Source organism: Cryptococcus depauperatus, chromosome 3 (assembly GCF_001720195.1).
Source record: "Cryptococcus depauperatus CBS 7841 chromosome 3, complete sequence".
Classification (NCBI taxonomy): domain Eukaryota; kingdom Fungi; phylum Basidiomycota; class Tremellomycetes; order Tremellales; family Cryptococcaceae; genus Cryptococcus; species Cryptococcus depauperatus.
This window is the reverse complement of record NC_089470.1, coordinates 2,208,358-2,222,247: the sequence shown is the minus strand read 5'-3', so window position 1 is coordinate 2,222,247 and position 13,890 is coordinate 2,208,358. Positions and strand designations below refer to the sequence as shown.

Here is a 13,890-nt window from a genome sequence, read left to right as displayed (position 1 = left end):
TGATAAAATGTACTTCGGTGTGGGGGTCGCGATAAAGACTAATAAGCAACCTCGGCACGCATAAGATACTTTTCCCCAAACTTTGAAGACTTGTACCACTTCATGTGGACTTTTCGGACCAGCCTATAAGCCTCTGCCACAGATTGCGTGCTAATGCAGAAAGTCGATACTAGACTAAATTTTGATCTTTCTCCTGCTGTCAGCTCGCCCAAATACTCAATGATGAATTGCTCACGCAGGTAATCGTTTACATGAATCCGGACCATCCACCAAAGTAATTCCTTTCGTTAGGCGTTTAACATCTTCATAAATAATGCCACCTGGCAAGCCTCTAATCACAACTCTCCGACCACTTGCCAAAGGCTGCATGACCCATTCTGGCGTGAATCCAGTGTCAAATCCTCTGTCTCTTTCAGCTGCCCTTGCATCCGCCGTTTGCTTAGCAGATTCCATGATACCTGTCACCCAATCTGCTGAAGATGAAGTAGTAAACCGGGCCGATGAGCCTGCAGGAGCATCAGGTTTGTTCACCGACTCTGTTCTCGCAGAGCTACGAAATGTTGGAAGGTAGTAACGAGAAGCAGAAAACAGGGGATTCCGGTTGAGGTGAGAATAGATAGAAGCTGCCTCAACATGAGATGGTAGCGTCAAGTGCCATGTTCGATACATAGAAGGCGTACGTGGGAGCGAAGGCGGGGGACTTGTGACTTTTCCCGAGTATCAGCATACGGTACATTCCTTGATGTTCGACATACTGGATGAGATGGGAAATGAAGGATCCACAGCTTTGCCGTCTTTGAGAGCTCTCAGAATATCTCTGGGAATAGCCGTTCTGGGAATGTTTTGCAGCAAGAGGTATTTTGGCCGTTGGCTTTCCTCCATCTTGGCTTTCCTCAATGTCAGTTCATGTCTGACTGCCTAGTAGACGTACCGACTTGAGTAGCTGTGAATGTCTTTGCTTTCAACCGAATGAACCTCTCGGAGGTTTCTTGGAGGAGTCTTAATGCATGCCTCATGCTGTGGTGTTTGTAATATAGCACTTTTTCGAAGGTAATGTTGACAAATGAAGAAACATTAAATATTTCGAAAAAGAAAGATGTAAAAAGTATGTTACGTAATACTTTGGAATAACTAGCTCTGACATACAACGTTTTGAATTTTCTTATTCAAAATGTTGTATTTCATCTTTAAGTATTCATTGCATCCCTTTACATTGTCATATCTTTCGCCAACCACAAAATATCCAAATATTTTGCTCGACAAAGAACTTGTATCCTCTCCAAATCGCCTAATCAACCTTTTCTTGTGCTTACAATCCCCAAAGACTTTGATTGGCCCCTGCCAACAACATTGGGACTTGTCGCTGATGACAAGGAGATTTCATATCCCTGCAGTATCCAAAAATAATGGCAGACTTTTCTCCTCTACGACAAGGGTCATGGGAGAGGCACAATATACGTAAAAATAATTGTATAGCAGCCTGGGACCAGATATTAAGTACAGTCGGCCTCAACCTTCCCACAGTCTGACTTTTGGCTACGGAAAAATAGTTCTCTATCGAGTTGCAAGGACAAGATTATTATCGCTGTATCAGCAGCTTCCAAAACCCTATCTGGAATCGGTCCGACCTTTCTCGAGCTGAGAATCCAGTTGTTTTTACCGACGAAAGCTCAATCGCACCCAGAGATATAAGATATCATCGAGTCATTGGTTCTGTTGGTCAAGCACACAACATTGACTATTCTCTACCGACCAGACATGACAAAAAGAAGTGTGTAATAACAGAAAAGGCAATCAGATGCAACTTCAAGTCCCTGCTTCTCTACTTGGAGGTTGAACAACTCCGAAGACGGATATCCATATTTAAGTCTTCCGTCATACTTTACGCAAGGATGTATGCAGGAGAATCTTGCGTCAAAAGCTCAAATTCTTCTATTTGGGAGCTCACCAAGAAAGATCGCGACGTCCATGCTTGAAAGGCGGTGCGCCATGTGACAACAAAACCTACAGCGAGTTGGAGGCATTTGTCGATGCATCAGTTGGAACATTCAGCTTCTTCGGACCCTGACCTATTGAGGCAGTTCAAAATGTCTTCAAACAAAATAGTTCGCCTTCTGAGAACGTATTGGCGACGCTTGTGCAGCGCCAAGGATAGAATGAGCCAGTATAGAATGAGATTGAGCCGACCATCAACGAAATCGCAGAGACAATTTTAAAACGAAACGTGCCCATTGCGGCCATCACAAGTATACACAAATAAACCCAATTATATCCAGGCTTTCCAGGATAGCCTATGCATAGTTTAATAGTATAAAACGAACCGAAGGACGAGTAATGAGTCAAACAAGAAAACATGATAAAATAAGGCAGGTTTAAATACTTTTCTTCGCAAAAGCGTATATCCCACATATTTGTTTAATCTATACCGTTTCCATTGAAAAGCAAGCTGCAAAGTTCATCTATGCATACGCTGTGGCTCTCTCTGCCTGTATTTTGACCAGACTTGATATGAGCCACCGCTCGCCAGTCTAATGAGGCGCTGCTACAATAACTACCTCTTGATCTCAAAGTACCGCTCAGCATACCTCAGCCGGCCAACGCTGCCACTCAGATAGAATGCCATCGAATTGGGGTTGTTTGTCATTCAACCTTGCTGACAGTCTGCTTTGGAATCACCCAGCCACCAGGGTATAGCCTTTGTGTTTATACATGAACCGTGCCATGGTAGTTCAGCGTTTACCAAGCATCATTCTCCACTTGCATTTGCTGATTCTCCTCTTGCGGTCCTGCTTTTTCTCTTTGCTTCCAAAAAACAGCTCGCCAAGTAAGAGATAGAACGTTGAAATGAAAAAGAAAAAAGGAAAAGATATAAAATATGTAAACAAATCAAGCGGAACGATTAAATGCCACGTGGTAATGCCTGGCTATATGCCCCGCATGACTGTGCCTGGATTTTGTTTCTTTGGTGGTTGTTGATTCTGAAATATAAAGACGAGTTTTGGAAACGACTTTCTGTTTTCTTTCTCATTCTTCTTTTTTATCTGCTTTATATTTTAGATAGCCTGTAGTCCATTTCCGCCAGCCGGCCCGGTTTCCTCTGTAATCGCCTCTGCCTTTTTCACCACATTCGTTTAGACGTGCCAGACGATACCAAGTTGGGCCACAAACAACGCGTACGACCCTTTACGAGGTCAGTCGTTGTGTCGTGCTGCACGGCTTGGCATAGTGGTACTGACGCGTTCTGGACGGTAATAGCATAACGATTGTTGCATATCTATATACCCTAGCATCGACAAAATCAAAATATGAGTAAAAGCATGAGCAGGAAGTATCACCAAAAGAGCTATACTGCTGAGGAGAAGCGCAAGGCGATTCAAATGTATGAAGAGAAGATTCATTACAGTGCTAGATATGCTAGTGAGTTGTGTATTGATGATTGATATCGGTGTTTTTCTCGCAAACGTTGACAGAGTTGATTGTTTCAGACGATGATTGGGAGTTTCGGTAGGTCTTGTTAATGTGAGACGAGATGATTGCTGATATACGTTAGACATGTCATTGTTCGTACAACTCGTTGACGTGATCTAGCCAGAGAGTGACGACTGATTTTTTGTGACAGATTCCCAAGCCCCTTGTTAGATTTATCCCTCCTGGCATTTGCGCTGAGGAGATTTGGCGTGGAATTGGAATCAAGCAGTCGCCTGGGTAGGCTGCCATCTACGTGACGAGAAGGTCCACTCACATGCGCATTATAGATGGGAGATGTATATGCGTCATGATCCGGTAAGTACCTTGTATACCCTGTCGGGAGTTTGCTGATTTCTCTTTAGGAGCCCGTACATAATTTTCATTAAAACCGCCATCGTATAGCTAACCACCACATTAGCATGTACTGCTCTTCCGACGACCAAAAAACTATGACCAAATCTACAGACCGTTCTCGCAAACATTAGCGGCCCGCAAGCTCAATATGCTCAATATTGAAAGCAGCAAGGTCGCACGCCCCGAGCCCTTCAAATAGAATATCCTCTCAATTCTCTTCCTCTTGTCTCACAATGCTTCTCTTGTCAACTTTCTCTTGCATTTTGTCTCGGTTTTAATTTTGGATCCTCGGCTCGTTTGCTGAGCATGGTTTATTTTTGGCATTTTTCATCAACAGACAGGAAAGATTGGATATGGGAGTGTAGAAAAAAATATACGGACGCTGCATATCTCATGGGTGTTGGACGATGTTTCAATAGGTGCGAAAATGCATGAATGAAGATAGTACAGCCAGATGGCTAAATTGAAATAAAAGGGCCAAATACAAGAGCAATTGTCTAACTCAAAGTCTGGAAGATGATATCCTGTCTATAATCTAAATATTCTTGAACCATTCAGTCACCGGTTGGCCCAACGTAGGTGTTGGGAGCAATTCCGACAGCGACAGCTATAATGAACCAGACGGTCTATTATAAAAAGTCTTTATTGTCTGCCGGTGTTTGTGTGTTGACTTGCAAAGCAAGATTGGGCTTTTCAGAGACGTTGATGATTGAAAAGAGATCAGTATTGAAGGCAAAAGCAAGATTGGCTTCCTCAACCATATCCGCTACCATTCAAGTCTATCAAATTCTTCGTGGCTTTCAAGTTCAATCTGCTCACCTTTAAGCTTTTGGTCCTCTCCCACACCTTCATCCATACCTCTCCTATACCAATCTTTGAACTCTATTAGCCTTTTTCTGAGATTTACTATGCTCTCGTGGTCTGCCGTATCGACCCCTTGCTGTAAATCAAATTCGTAAAACTTTGTTCCTCTGTTACTTTCTCCGAGGTCGTAGGATTCTCTGACACGGGCTCCAATGACTTGTCCACCAGAGAGATCTCCAAGGTATTGGACATAGGCGTGCGCAAGAAGACCTGGCGCGGTTATAGATGACGACGCTAGCGAACGGATGTGACGTAGGTACCTGTTCAGAGGCGGTGGAGGAGCGTTGAATATTGGAAAGAGAAAGTCTAGAAGAGGAAATGGTGGAAGGGGATTAGCAGGTTCAGGCGATGCGGCATCCGTAAACGTCGTGAGAGCGTTACTGGTAGCAGAAGCCGGAAGGAGAGTGAGCAAATAAGCAATGTCGTCTGCAAGGGCAGGAGCACGCGCGAGACGAGTCGGGTCGTAAGTAGGCGCAAGCACTGGATGGCAAGAGTATTCTTGCAGACCAAGTTCAAGAGCGCTATATGTTCCTGAGGGTTAGCATACTCAATCCAATAATCGAAAGGATCTAGCGCGTTATGTCATCAAAATAACTTTTACATGCCCAAGGACAAAACTTACTCGTAAATCCTCCAAAGCACTGAGAGCCATTTAATATATTCTTTCAACTCCAGATCCCCCTGCACAAGAGAAGCAGCACCAGCAGTATTTTCGGCCTTGACATGTGCATGCTGGGTACCGAGTCTCAGCAGCTTGGACACTGGCTCCCGTAGGTCAAGCTCTACATCCACTCTGCTCTCTTCTACCCTGTCGTCCAAGGGATGGCGTTCGTTTGGAGGAGTATTGGGTTCGAATAACGGCGTAAGAAGGGCTGAATATTCCAGAGTGTAGTGAGGCTGGACAACGGCCAAGTCAGCAAATGAGTGTACACCCATGGTAGCTTGTAGTCGCTGGATTGTATGCCGGTATCGTACAGGTAACACCACAATGACGAAAATTCACAGTTCAATGAAGTGATAGAAAAATAGACTTACGTCGTTCTCAGAGAGGGCCACTTGCATTATCAATATGCGTATGCGTAAAAGACGTATGATCAGAAGGAAAAGAGAATAAAAGATGAAAAGTATATACAAAATAAGAATCAAAAGAAATTATTCGAGATATTTATACAATTGAATAATACGATTATAAGGAATAATGGCGACATAAAATGTAATTGATGTCAGTCGAACTGCTTATGGCAGCGATTTTCCCTCTTTACACGCTGTTATACATGTCTATTTTTACTTTAAATTGGAGGTACTTTGCATTTTATCAGAGTTTTTTATGCTTATGTTTGATGGATGGTTTGTTATAGATGCACACAAAAGTCCCCTGAGACTGCGCAGGCGGCGTTCGCCGCCCAATTACATCTAGACGAACTTTCATTTTATTGATTCAACTTGCAACTTGACAATTATTTCATGCCCGCCATGGGCAAATGTCTCTTTTACAATAGGCAAGCCAAGAATGAGCAAGATTGATGGAGTGTCGCTAAAGAAGAGGGCTCAGGTAAGTCGTCGAGTGGTGGTGGTACTGGAGCCTTGCTGATGGCTTTTTAGAAACCAAATATACCAACAAAGATGCAGCCGCTTGTTGCGGATGAATCAATACTACCACCTACCTCGCCTCGTTATGCCCCTCTAAGATCGAGGGCGAACATAACAGACTTTACAATATCGATACCAAACTCAAAAACAAGAGATGGGATAGGTGAAGAGCCGACGCTCTCTAGATGGCACACTATAGAGTACAAGCTCTATGCTTTGGCATTCGTGTTGGTGGTGCCCATGTTGGTATGGGTTCCCATGAGGCTTAGCTTACGTTTGTGGCGGTTGTAGAGTGAGAAGAGGTGAAGCTGATGAATGATGGCAGCTATTCATCGTAATTATCTCCACTACTCTTATAAACTTTCTAGAGGATGGCTTTTCGGTAGACAAGTGGTAGGTTGGTAAAATGCCACAGCGATAAACCAATATTATCTGTAGGACAACAGCGATATTCAGTATCGCTCCTTCAGAAATAACCTCCCATCCCTCGTCCTCCTGGCTTCAAGCTACCTTGCAGCTTCTTTTGCCCATTCCTGCTTCACGACTGTCCAATTGTCAAGAATTGCCTTTATCACTGCTTTTTCCGCATTTATGATTATCCTTCTCCACGGCACTTCTTCCCTCAAAATTGTTGCTCTTCTCGCGCTCAATTATTATGTCTCCAAATCTCCACTTTCACCAGCAATGAGAAAGGTTTGGCCTTGGGTTATCATATGTGGAAATGTGGTATTGTTGTTTATGAATGAAAGGGGGGACGGGTATAGGTTTCGGGATCTCCATGCCAAATTTGGCCTTTTAGTAGGCTGTAATTGTCTTCAAGCGGCTTTATGATTGACGATGATAGGACAAGTATAGCGGGCTGTTGCCACGATGGCATATAGGATTCAATATTACCATGTTGAGACAAGTATCGTTCGGTCTAGACTATGTATGGAGAGAAAACACAAACAGCAACGAGGTATATTGACTGTAGCTTTTAGTCACCGATATGCTGACTTTTAGGTTAGTCTCCTGTTGATCATCGAAATCGAGTCCGGATGTCTTTACCAGAGGAAGAATACTCATTCATAAATTACATCGCGTATTGCTTGTACCCGCCATTGTATATTGCAGGGCCCATAATGACTTTTAATGACTTTATATGGCAGGTGCGTATCTTTATGAAACAGTATCCATTGTTTGAGATACAGCATTGAAATGCTATAGATTCGTAATCCAGTCCCCATATCGGCGAAAACACGATTATCCTACGGCATCCGTTTCCTCTTTTGCCTCCTGACCCTAGAGTCAATTCTTCACACCATGTATGTCGTCGCCATCAAAGACACAGCAGCTTGGTCATATGATACGCCTGCAGAATTGAGTATGATTGGATTCTGGAACCTCATCATCGTGTGGCTCAAAGTATGTATCATTTAGTGTTTCAATATGCTCATATCTGCTGCCAGCTCCTCATTCCCTGGCGAGCCTTTCGTTTTTGGGCTCTTTTAGATGGTATGGAACCTCCAGAAAATATGGTCCGTTGCGTAGCAAACAACTATTCCACGCTTGGCTTTTGGCGAAGTTGGCATCGCAGTTACAATCTTTGGATTGTGAGATATATCTATGTCCCTATCGGAGGTTCAAAAAATGTCATCGCGGCCACAGTACTATCTTTCACATTTGTCGCGTTGTGGCATGATTTGTCGTTGAAGTTATTAGCATGGGGGTGGCTGGTCAGTTTGTTTATTGTGCCTGAAATTTTGGCTAGAAGAATTTTTACTGCAGAAAAGGTGAGTTTTTTTCACTGTGACTATTGAGTGACGCTGATCGCTATGTAGTATGGTAGCTATTCCTGGTATCGCCACATCTGTGCCATGGGTGGCGTGGCCAATATCCTTTTGATGATGACGGCGAATCTAGTGGGCTTTGTGTTGGGTTTGGATGGCACAAAACACCTTTTGTATCAACTTACATCTACATTTTCAGGTAGGATCTTTCGTTTCTTTTCTCGTTATGTCTTTGACTGACAAAATATAAGGCTGGTTATTTATGGTTTTTGCGAGTAGCTGCCTCTTTATCGCTGTTCAGGTGATGTTTGAGTATAGAGAAGAGGAAAAGAGAAGAGGCATTGATAGGCGATGTTGATGTATATGTAGATGATAAAAGGTATCTTGAGCCTGGATTGGGTTCACTACCAGAGCAATATTGATACGAAGACCATATAAGTTGCCTATTATTGGCTCCTTGCGACCATTGGATTTGCCCAATTGTACATAACCACATTTAGATTTTTATTTCTATCTATTTAACCAATATTCGATTATTACCTTTCGATGTTGGTAGCCTCGTACTGTCCAACAAGGTCAATTGCAGCTGAAACTAAGACATCAATATCCGTCTACAAGCCAATTATTATCATGACTGTATACAAGCTTCTTATACCTTGTATAATGGATCAATATGTATTCAAAATGTGGAGTATGGTAATTATCTAATCTTTTCTAAATTAAATGAGAATTGAGATGTAATGACGTGGAAGTGTTGATTAGGCACGCGATTGATTTCTTTCCCCGCCTATCTGTTGTGTACTCTAGTATTCCTTGCACAACTTTCATCATTTGTTTACATTTTTCATTGGTACTCTTCTTCTCTTCATTTTTCTCGGCAATGGAGTACCATTCTGATGATATATCAGATAACATGTATCCACAAGATATTCCAAATAAGCAGCAATGTATGTATATGGCTCATATTCATCCATACCTACTCACTTGTCTTTAGCACTAGATAGATTAGAAACTGCCTCATCACAGTCTGTCAACTCCCAGTCAGGGCGCTCAAATGTATCTCTCAATGCGGTGGGAGCTTCCTCAAATACCAATGTAGCCAGGCCGAGTGCCGACAGACGGCTCTCAGTGGGTTTAGGAGCGCCTAGTGGAGGCACATTTGCTGGTCTCTCAGCATTAGGTGGATTTGCAGGGCAAGGAAAAGGCGACGATAATAATCCTGTCGGGTTCGATGAGGCTATACTGAGGGGCTTATGCGAGATGGATGTGAGTTCGTTACGCCCTGTAGGAGTAAATCTCAAGAGGTATAGTGCGCCTTGCCTTTACTGGTAGACAGAATAAAGCAATCCATCGCATCTTGCAAAGTAAGCGTTTCTTTTCCTCAACTAGAGCTTAAAAATCAATACAACGGATAGCAAGTGGCAACATTTTTTCGTTCTCGGGCAGAGATTGAAGAAAAATACGCCCGTTCACTACACGATTTGTATCGCGCAACTTCCGATGTTTATGCTCGTGCAGATTGCAAAGCTGGAAGCTTTGTTTCTGCTTACAACTCATCTCTCAAAATCCAAGAGCATATAGCGCAGAACAGATTGCGGTTTGCCCAGAGACTGATGGAAATGAGTGAAGAGTTGTTTAGTTTAGCAAGAGAGGGTGAAAAAGCGCGGAAAACTGTACGTTATTCCACGATGTGGATGTGTGCGTTTCGAATACTGATATGTTTTTGACGGCGACAGCATAAAGAGACAGGGTCAAGATATCAACTCATCATACAAGATGCTGAAACATCAGTTGACAAGTCCAAAATTCGTCTAGATGGCATTGTTGAGGAACTCGACCGCGTACTTGCTGCAAAAGAGGGTGAGGCTTATAAAGATGTCCGCTCTGGAGGTCACACGATAGGAGGGCCTCAGTATGGCTTTAATCAACCTCAAGCGGGGAAATCGAAGCTTGGCAAAGCTATGAAGACTGGAGGCTTGCTCTTTAAAGGCAAAGGAGCAGGATCATTACAAAAACAAGAGGATGACAGTCGGTCAAAGATGGATCAGGCAAATGAGACATTTCAAAAAGCTGTTGCGGAAAGCAAGCAGCTTCGTAAAGAATACTTTAGCTTTCAGCTACCGAAAGTGTTACGGGTGAGTATTTTATCCTAATAAGCAAGTTCTACATACAGTGACTCATGAGAGCTACTAGCTGTTGAAAGAGGTTTCAGACGAACTTGATTTGGGAACGCAATACCATTTGACCAGATTTGCGTGGTTGTATGAGAATATGACCGTCTCGGATGGCACGGTGTTGAATCCATTAGGCACTCCCGATGAAGGTCAGTCATTGCAGTTTCTTGGAATATTTACCTAAAGCCGCATCAGGTCCTGGTCTCAAAGTAGTTTTTGAAAACATAGACAACAGGTCAGACTTCAAGTCATATATGCAAAATTATGCTGTTGCCAGAGGAACACCAAAGGGGCCAAGACGAGATGGACCTTATGATGATGGATTCGTGAGTTTCCTTGCACGAATACATTGTTTTGAGGGTCGATTAACGCAGGTCACAGCCAACATCAGTGCCGCGCCATCTGCAACGATCTAATGATCTAGGGACTGGTCACAATCTGCCTGCAAATAATTCTCCACAAAGCTCAGCGCAATCATCATCTCAACTTCCTCAGGCTGGTCACTCTCACTCATCCTCTCCTCAGCCCCCTCAGTCCCTCCAATATCATTCTCAAACTCAAACTCAACCATCACACTTCTCTAACCCCTCTATTGGTTCTGTCCACACCGTTATGTCACCTTCTACCATCCCATCTTCGGCTCAACCGCATCAGCCATCATCCCAACCGTTACCCCAAACCCAGCCTCAATCTCAATCAGGCCAAATAGGCCCTTCTGAGAATGCAACTTCGTCAGACTATGTCCCCTCAGGTATCCCAGCATCTACGGGTGCCACGTTTGGTGTCGACCTCGGTGAACAACTTCTTCGAGATGAAACGGCTGTCCCTAAGGTTGTTGAGAAATGCGCCCAAGCCATTGAGATGTATGGCCTGGAAAGTACTGGCGTGTATCGCTTGAGCGGGACAACAAGTAGGGTACAGGCTTTGAAGGCTGCTCTAGATAAAGGTTTGTCGGTTTCTTTGCCCTGTTACAAAGGCAAATGCTTCAATCGGCATGTTAACTAACGAATTAATAGATGTAGACGCAGTAGACATCATGTCTGATGACTGGTCGGCTGACATCAACGTTGTTTGTGGTGTACTCAAGCTGTGGTTTAGGGAGTTACCGGAACCGTTATTGACTTTTGGGTTGTATCATGGGTTCATTGAAGCTGCACGTGAGTTTTTCTCTTTCAAGTTGGAATAGGCTGATGATAAATGCCGCACCCAGGGTACGAAAACGATAGGTTACGCCATATCAGATTACACGAGCAGGTTAACGAACTTCCTGACCCTAATTACGCAACATTGAAGTATTTTATGGGCCATCTCGACAAGTAGGTTTTTCTTCTGCTAGCTGTCTTTGAGCTGGGCAGTCAGACTAATCAAGACGTAGAATAAGAAAGAGAGAATCTGTCAACCATATGTCGGTTTCCAATCTCTCCATTGTCTTTGGCCCCACCTTGCTAGGCGCTCCACCAGTAGAAGGCGGCCTCAATCTGGAGCACATGAGTTATCAATGTAAGGCGATAGAGACGATTCTGGACAAATACCACGAGATTTTCGTAGAGGAAGAAGAGGAGACATGAGTTGATTGTATGATAGGAACGGTGAATTCGAGTCACTCTCTGTTAGTTTTCGTCCAGGTTATACCCCTTGGGAATTACAAGTAATGTTACTTTTAGCCAAACTGCAGTTTTCTCTCACTGAGACGCTGTTTATAAATTATCAAGGAAACCTTCTAACGCATCTCCAACATGTCTTTGTTTAGTATATTGTTTTCCATGTCATTAAATTCAGACTAAATTTGAATGATGTTACGGATAAACAAAAGCTCAAGGTTTGAGGGAAGCAGGGAAAGTACCGTTGTCGATTTGTTCTTCCCATGTAGTGATCCATTCGTCTACACAGAGAACATCAGCATGTAGAAACCCTTACATGGGCAATTGATGTTACAGCGAGATGAGGGCTACCTATCTCGGCTTAACCTCTTCAAAACTGTTCATAACTGCCTTAGAAAATAAAGGAAGATGTAGAGACGTACTAGGACAAAGTGAGTGGTAAGCCTTCTTAAACTGCTTGCAAGGCGCAAACTCTTCGCCCTTAGCGTTGACGCATTTGTGGAAGTCGACAAAGTTTTGCTATCAAACCCATTCAAAATTCAGCTCTACACCTCCCGGAATGTTTGAGAGCATTCCAATAGTTACCCACCCAGCTGAAGAGTCAAAAGATACAGCAGAATCTTGATTAGTGACTATGAAAGCAGTTTGGAGAGTAGTAGGAAGCGTACCAATGCTTGGTTTGGTTTTGATTGGGAAATCGGGCACTATCGGAAATAGCAAACGTCAACATATCCTCGCTGTTGTACAAGTCTTCACTTACTCAAAACCAGCAGTCTGGAGCTAGGCAAACAAATGATAACAGTTTATAGTCAATAAGCATTCTCGTAGTTGTTATTCTCCCCATTCAGTTCGCCCTACTCCAAGACAAATCCTCCATACCATCCTCCACATCTCTGATTTGACATCAAAACAACTTACAACATAGGTCCTACAGGCTTATCAGAACCGTCCTATGTTGGTTTTAGCTACGCTTACTTTTCCTCTGCCATTGTGTACGATTCTACGATTAATGCTTAAATTGTGACGTAAAAAGAGTAAATGGGATGAATTCCTTGGACAAGAGGAAAGACGGTGCGGGGTTATCTCGGGAGCAAAATGAGTGTGGCAGTTGGATACTTTGTTTGGTTCCATGGCGACTGCGCTCTTATGCATGCTGATAATAGTCATGCAGCGTGCTCCAAGGGGTATTAGTGTACAACAATATACCATTACCAACTTTCGAATACTATTATTCCAAACATGCATGTATCGTAGTACCTTTAAAAAATGCTTGTCCTGACAAATATTCAAGTCACGTGACGTAGCTACTTCTTTCCGTCTTATCTTCACATCTATTTTCATTATTATTCTAATCAACATGTCTCGTCAATTGGATAATCAAAATCCTACAATCTTTGCTCCAACTGAAAATACAGTAACTCGTCGTCCAGCTGGTAAATCAATAAAAGCGTCGCTATGGGATTGCAACGCATTCAATGACGAGGATGACTATGCCGTTGATGTGAGCGAAGAAGAGAGAGAGGAAATTGATGCTCAAGAGGTGTATGGTAAGTTTTGGTGACTGCTTATACCTAATGGACCATCTCAAACTGTCGTAAATCGCTATAGATCTTTTACGCTCTATAACGGATCCAGAACATCCGGTGTCTCTTGAACAGCTTCGTGTGATTAACCCAGAAGATATCCAAGTAGCTGGGAATCGTGTATTGGTTTATGTGACACCTACTATCCCTCACTGTTCGATGTCCACTTTAATTGGTAAGCTTATCCATTTGTTTCTATTCTATCTTGTTAGAAAAGTCAGTTTGACCAAGTTGTGTAGGCTTATCTCTTCGAGTTAGATTATTGAGAGCTCTTCCACCGCGATACCGAATAGATATTCGCATTAAGTCAGGAACCCATCAATCTGAACACGCAGTGAATAAGCAGCTCAACGACAAAGAAAGGGTCCAAGCAGCATTGGAGAATACGCATCTGTTGAGTGTCGTAGAAGGATGTCTGATTACTGCTAGCAAGCGTGGCCAGTGACGGACGCCTCGATTGCATGTTAGCATAAAGTGTATTCTCTGT

The 13,890-nt window shown here is 43.2% G+C and overlaps 7 protein-coding genes across 7 annotated transcripts; 4 read left to right on the top strand and 3 right to left on the bottom strand.

Moving 5' to 3' along the window:
- Positions 1–38: 38 nt before the first annotated feature.
- On the bottom strand, positions 39–1,016 carry L203_103163 (uncharacterized protein; the record flags this gene model as incomplete). Its single annotated transcript, XM_066212569.1, has 4 exons — positions 39–186; positions 236–707; positions 756–887; positions 932–1,016. 4 exons carry the CDS (start codon positions 1,014–1,016, stop codon positions 39–41), a joined length of 837 nt encoding a protein of 278 aa, XP_066068666.1.
- A 2,301-nt stretch (positions 1,017–3,317) lies between these two features.
- Positions 3,318–4,021, top strand: L203_103162 (uncharacterized protein; the record flags this gene model as incomplete). The annotated part of the gene is made up of 7 exons (XM_066212568.1): positions 3,318–3,417; positions 3,486–3,504; positions 3,551–3,560; positions 3,620–3,705; positions 3,756–3,783; positions 3,831–3,836; positions 3,887–4,021. The coding sequence occupies 7 exons, from the start codon at positions 3,318–3,320 to the stop codon at positions 4,019–4,021; spliced, it is 384 nt and encodes a 127-aa protein (XP_066068665.1).
- A 430-nt stretch (positions 4,022–4,451) lies between these two features.
- On the bottom strand, positions 4,452–5,748 carry L203_103161 (uncharacterized protein; the record flags this gene model as incomplete). Its single annotated transcript, XM_066212567.1, has 4 exons — positions 4,452–4,588; positions 4,642–5,207; positions 5,309–5,583; positions 5,722–5,748. The coding sequence occupies 4 exons, from the start codon at positions 5,746–5,748 to the stop codon at positions 4,452–4,454; spliced, it is 1,005 nt and encodes a 334-aa protein (XP_066068664.1).
- A 448-nt stretch (positions 5,749–6,196) lies between these two features.
- L203_103160 (uncharacterized protein) lies at positions 6,197–8,403 on the top strand (the record flags this gene model as incomplete). The annotated part of the gene is made up of 10 exons (XM_066212566.1): positions 6,197–6,238; positions 6,289–6,550; positions 6,602–6,669; positions 6,715–7,074; positions 7,121–7,234; positions 7,284–7,424; positions 7,483–7,680; positions 7,725–8,048; positions 8,097–8,244; positions 8,297–8,403. The coding sequence occupies 10 exons, from the start codon at positions 6,197–6,199 to the stop codon at positions 8,401–8,403; spliced, it is 1,764 nt and encodes a 587-aa protein (XP_066068663.1).
- A 522-nt stretch (positions 8,404–8,925) lies between these two features.
- On the top strand, positions 8,926–11,787 carry L203_103159 (uncharacterized protein; the record flags this gene model as incomplete). Its single annotated transcript, XM_066212565.1, has 11 exons — positions 8,926–8,992; positions 9,040–9,311; positions 9,356–9,409; positions 9,461–9,718; positions 9,782–10,180; positions 10,239–10,368; positions 10,415–10,545; positions 10,601–11,165; positions 11,236–11,376; positions 11,430–11,535; positions 11,595–11,787. The coding sequence occupies 11 exons, from the start codon at positions 8,926–8,928 to the stop codon at positions 11,785–11,787; spliced, it is 2,316 nt and encodes a 771-aa protein (XP_066068662.1).
- Positions 11,788–12,033: 246 nt separating this feature from the next.
- On the bottom strand, positions 12,034–13,065 carry L203_103158 (uncharacterized protein; the record flags this gene model as incomplete). The annotated part of the gene is made up of 7 exons (XM_066212564.1): positions 12,034–12,101; positions 12,243–12,339; positions 12,406–12,524; positions 12,581–12,600; positions 12,739–12,748; positions 12,796–12,820; positions 13,027–13,065. 7 exons carry the CDS (start codon positions 13,063–13,065, stop codon positions 12,034–12,036), a joined length of 378 nt encoding a protein of 125 aa, XP_066068661.1.
- Positions 13,066–13,177: 112 nt separating this feature from the next.
- On the top strand, positions 13,178–13,848 carry L203_103157 (uncharacterized protein; the record flags this gene model as incomplete). Its single annotated transcript, XM_066212563.1, has 3 exons — positions 13,178–13,367; positions 13,429–13,578; positions 13,643–13,848. 3 exons carry the CDS (start codon positions 13,178–13,180, stop codon positions 13,846–13,848), a joined length of 546 nt encoding a protein of 181 aa, XP_066068660.1.
- Positions 13,849–13,890: the final 42 nt, after the last annotated feature.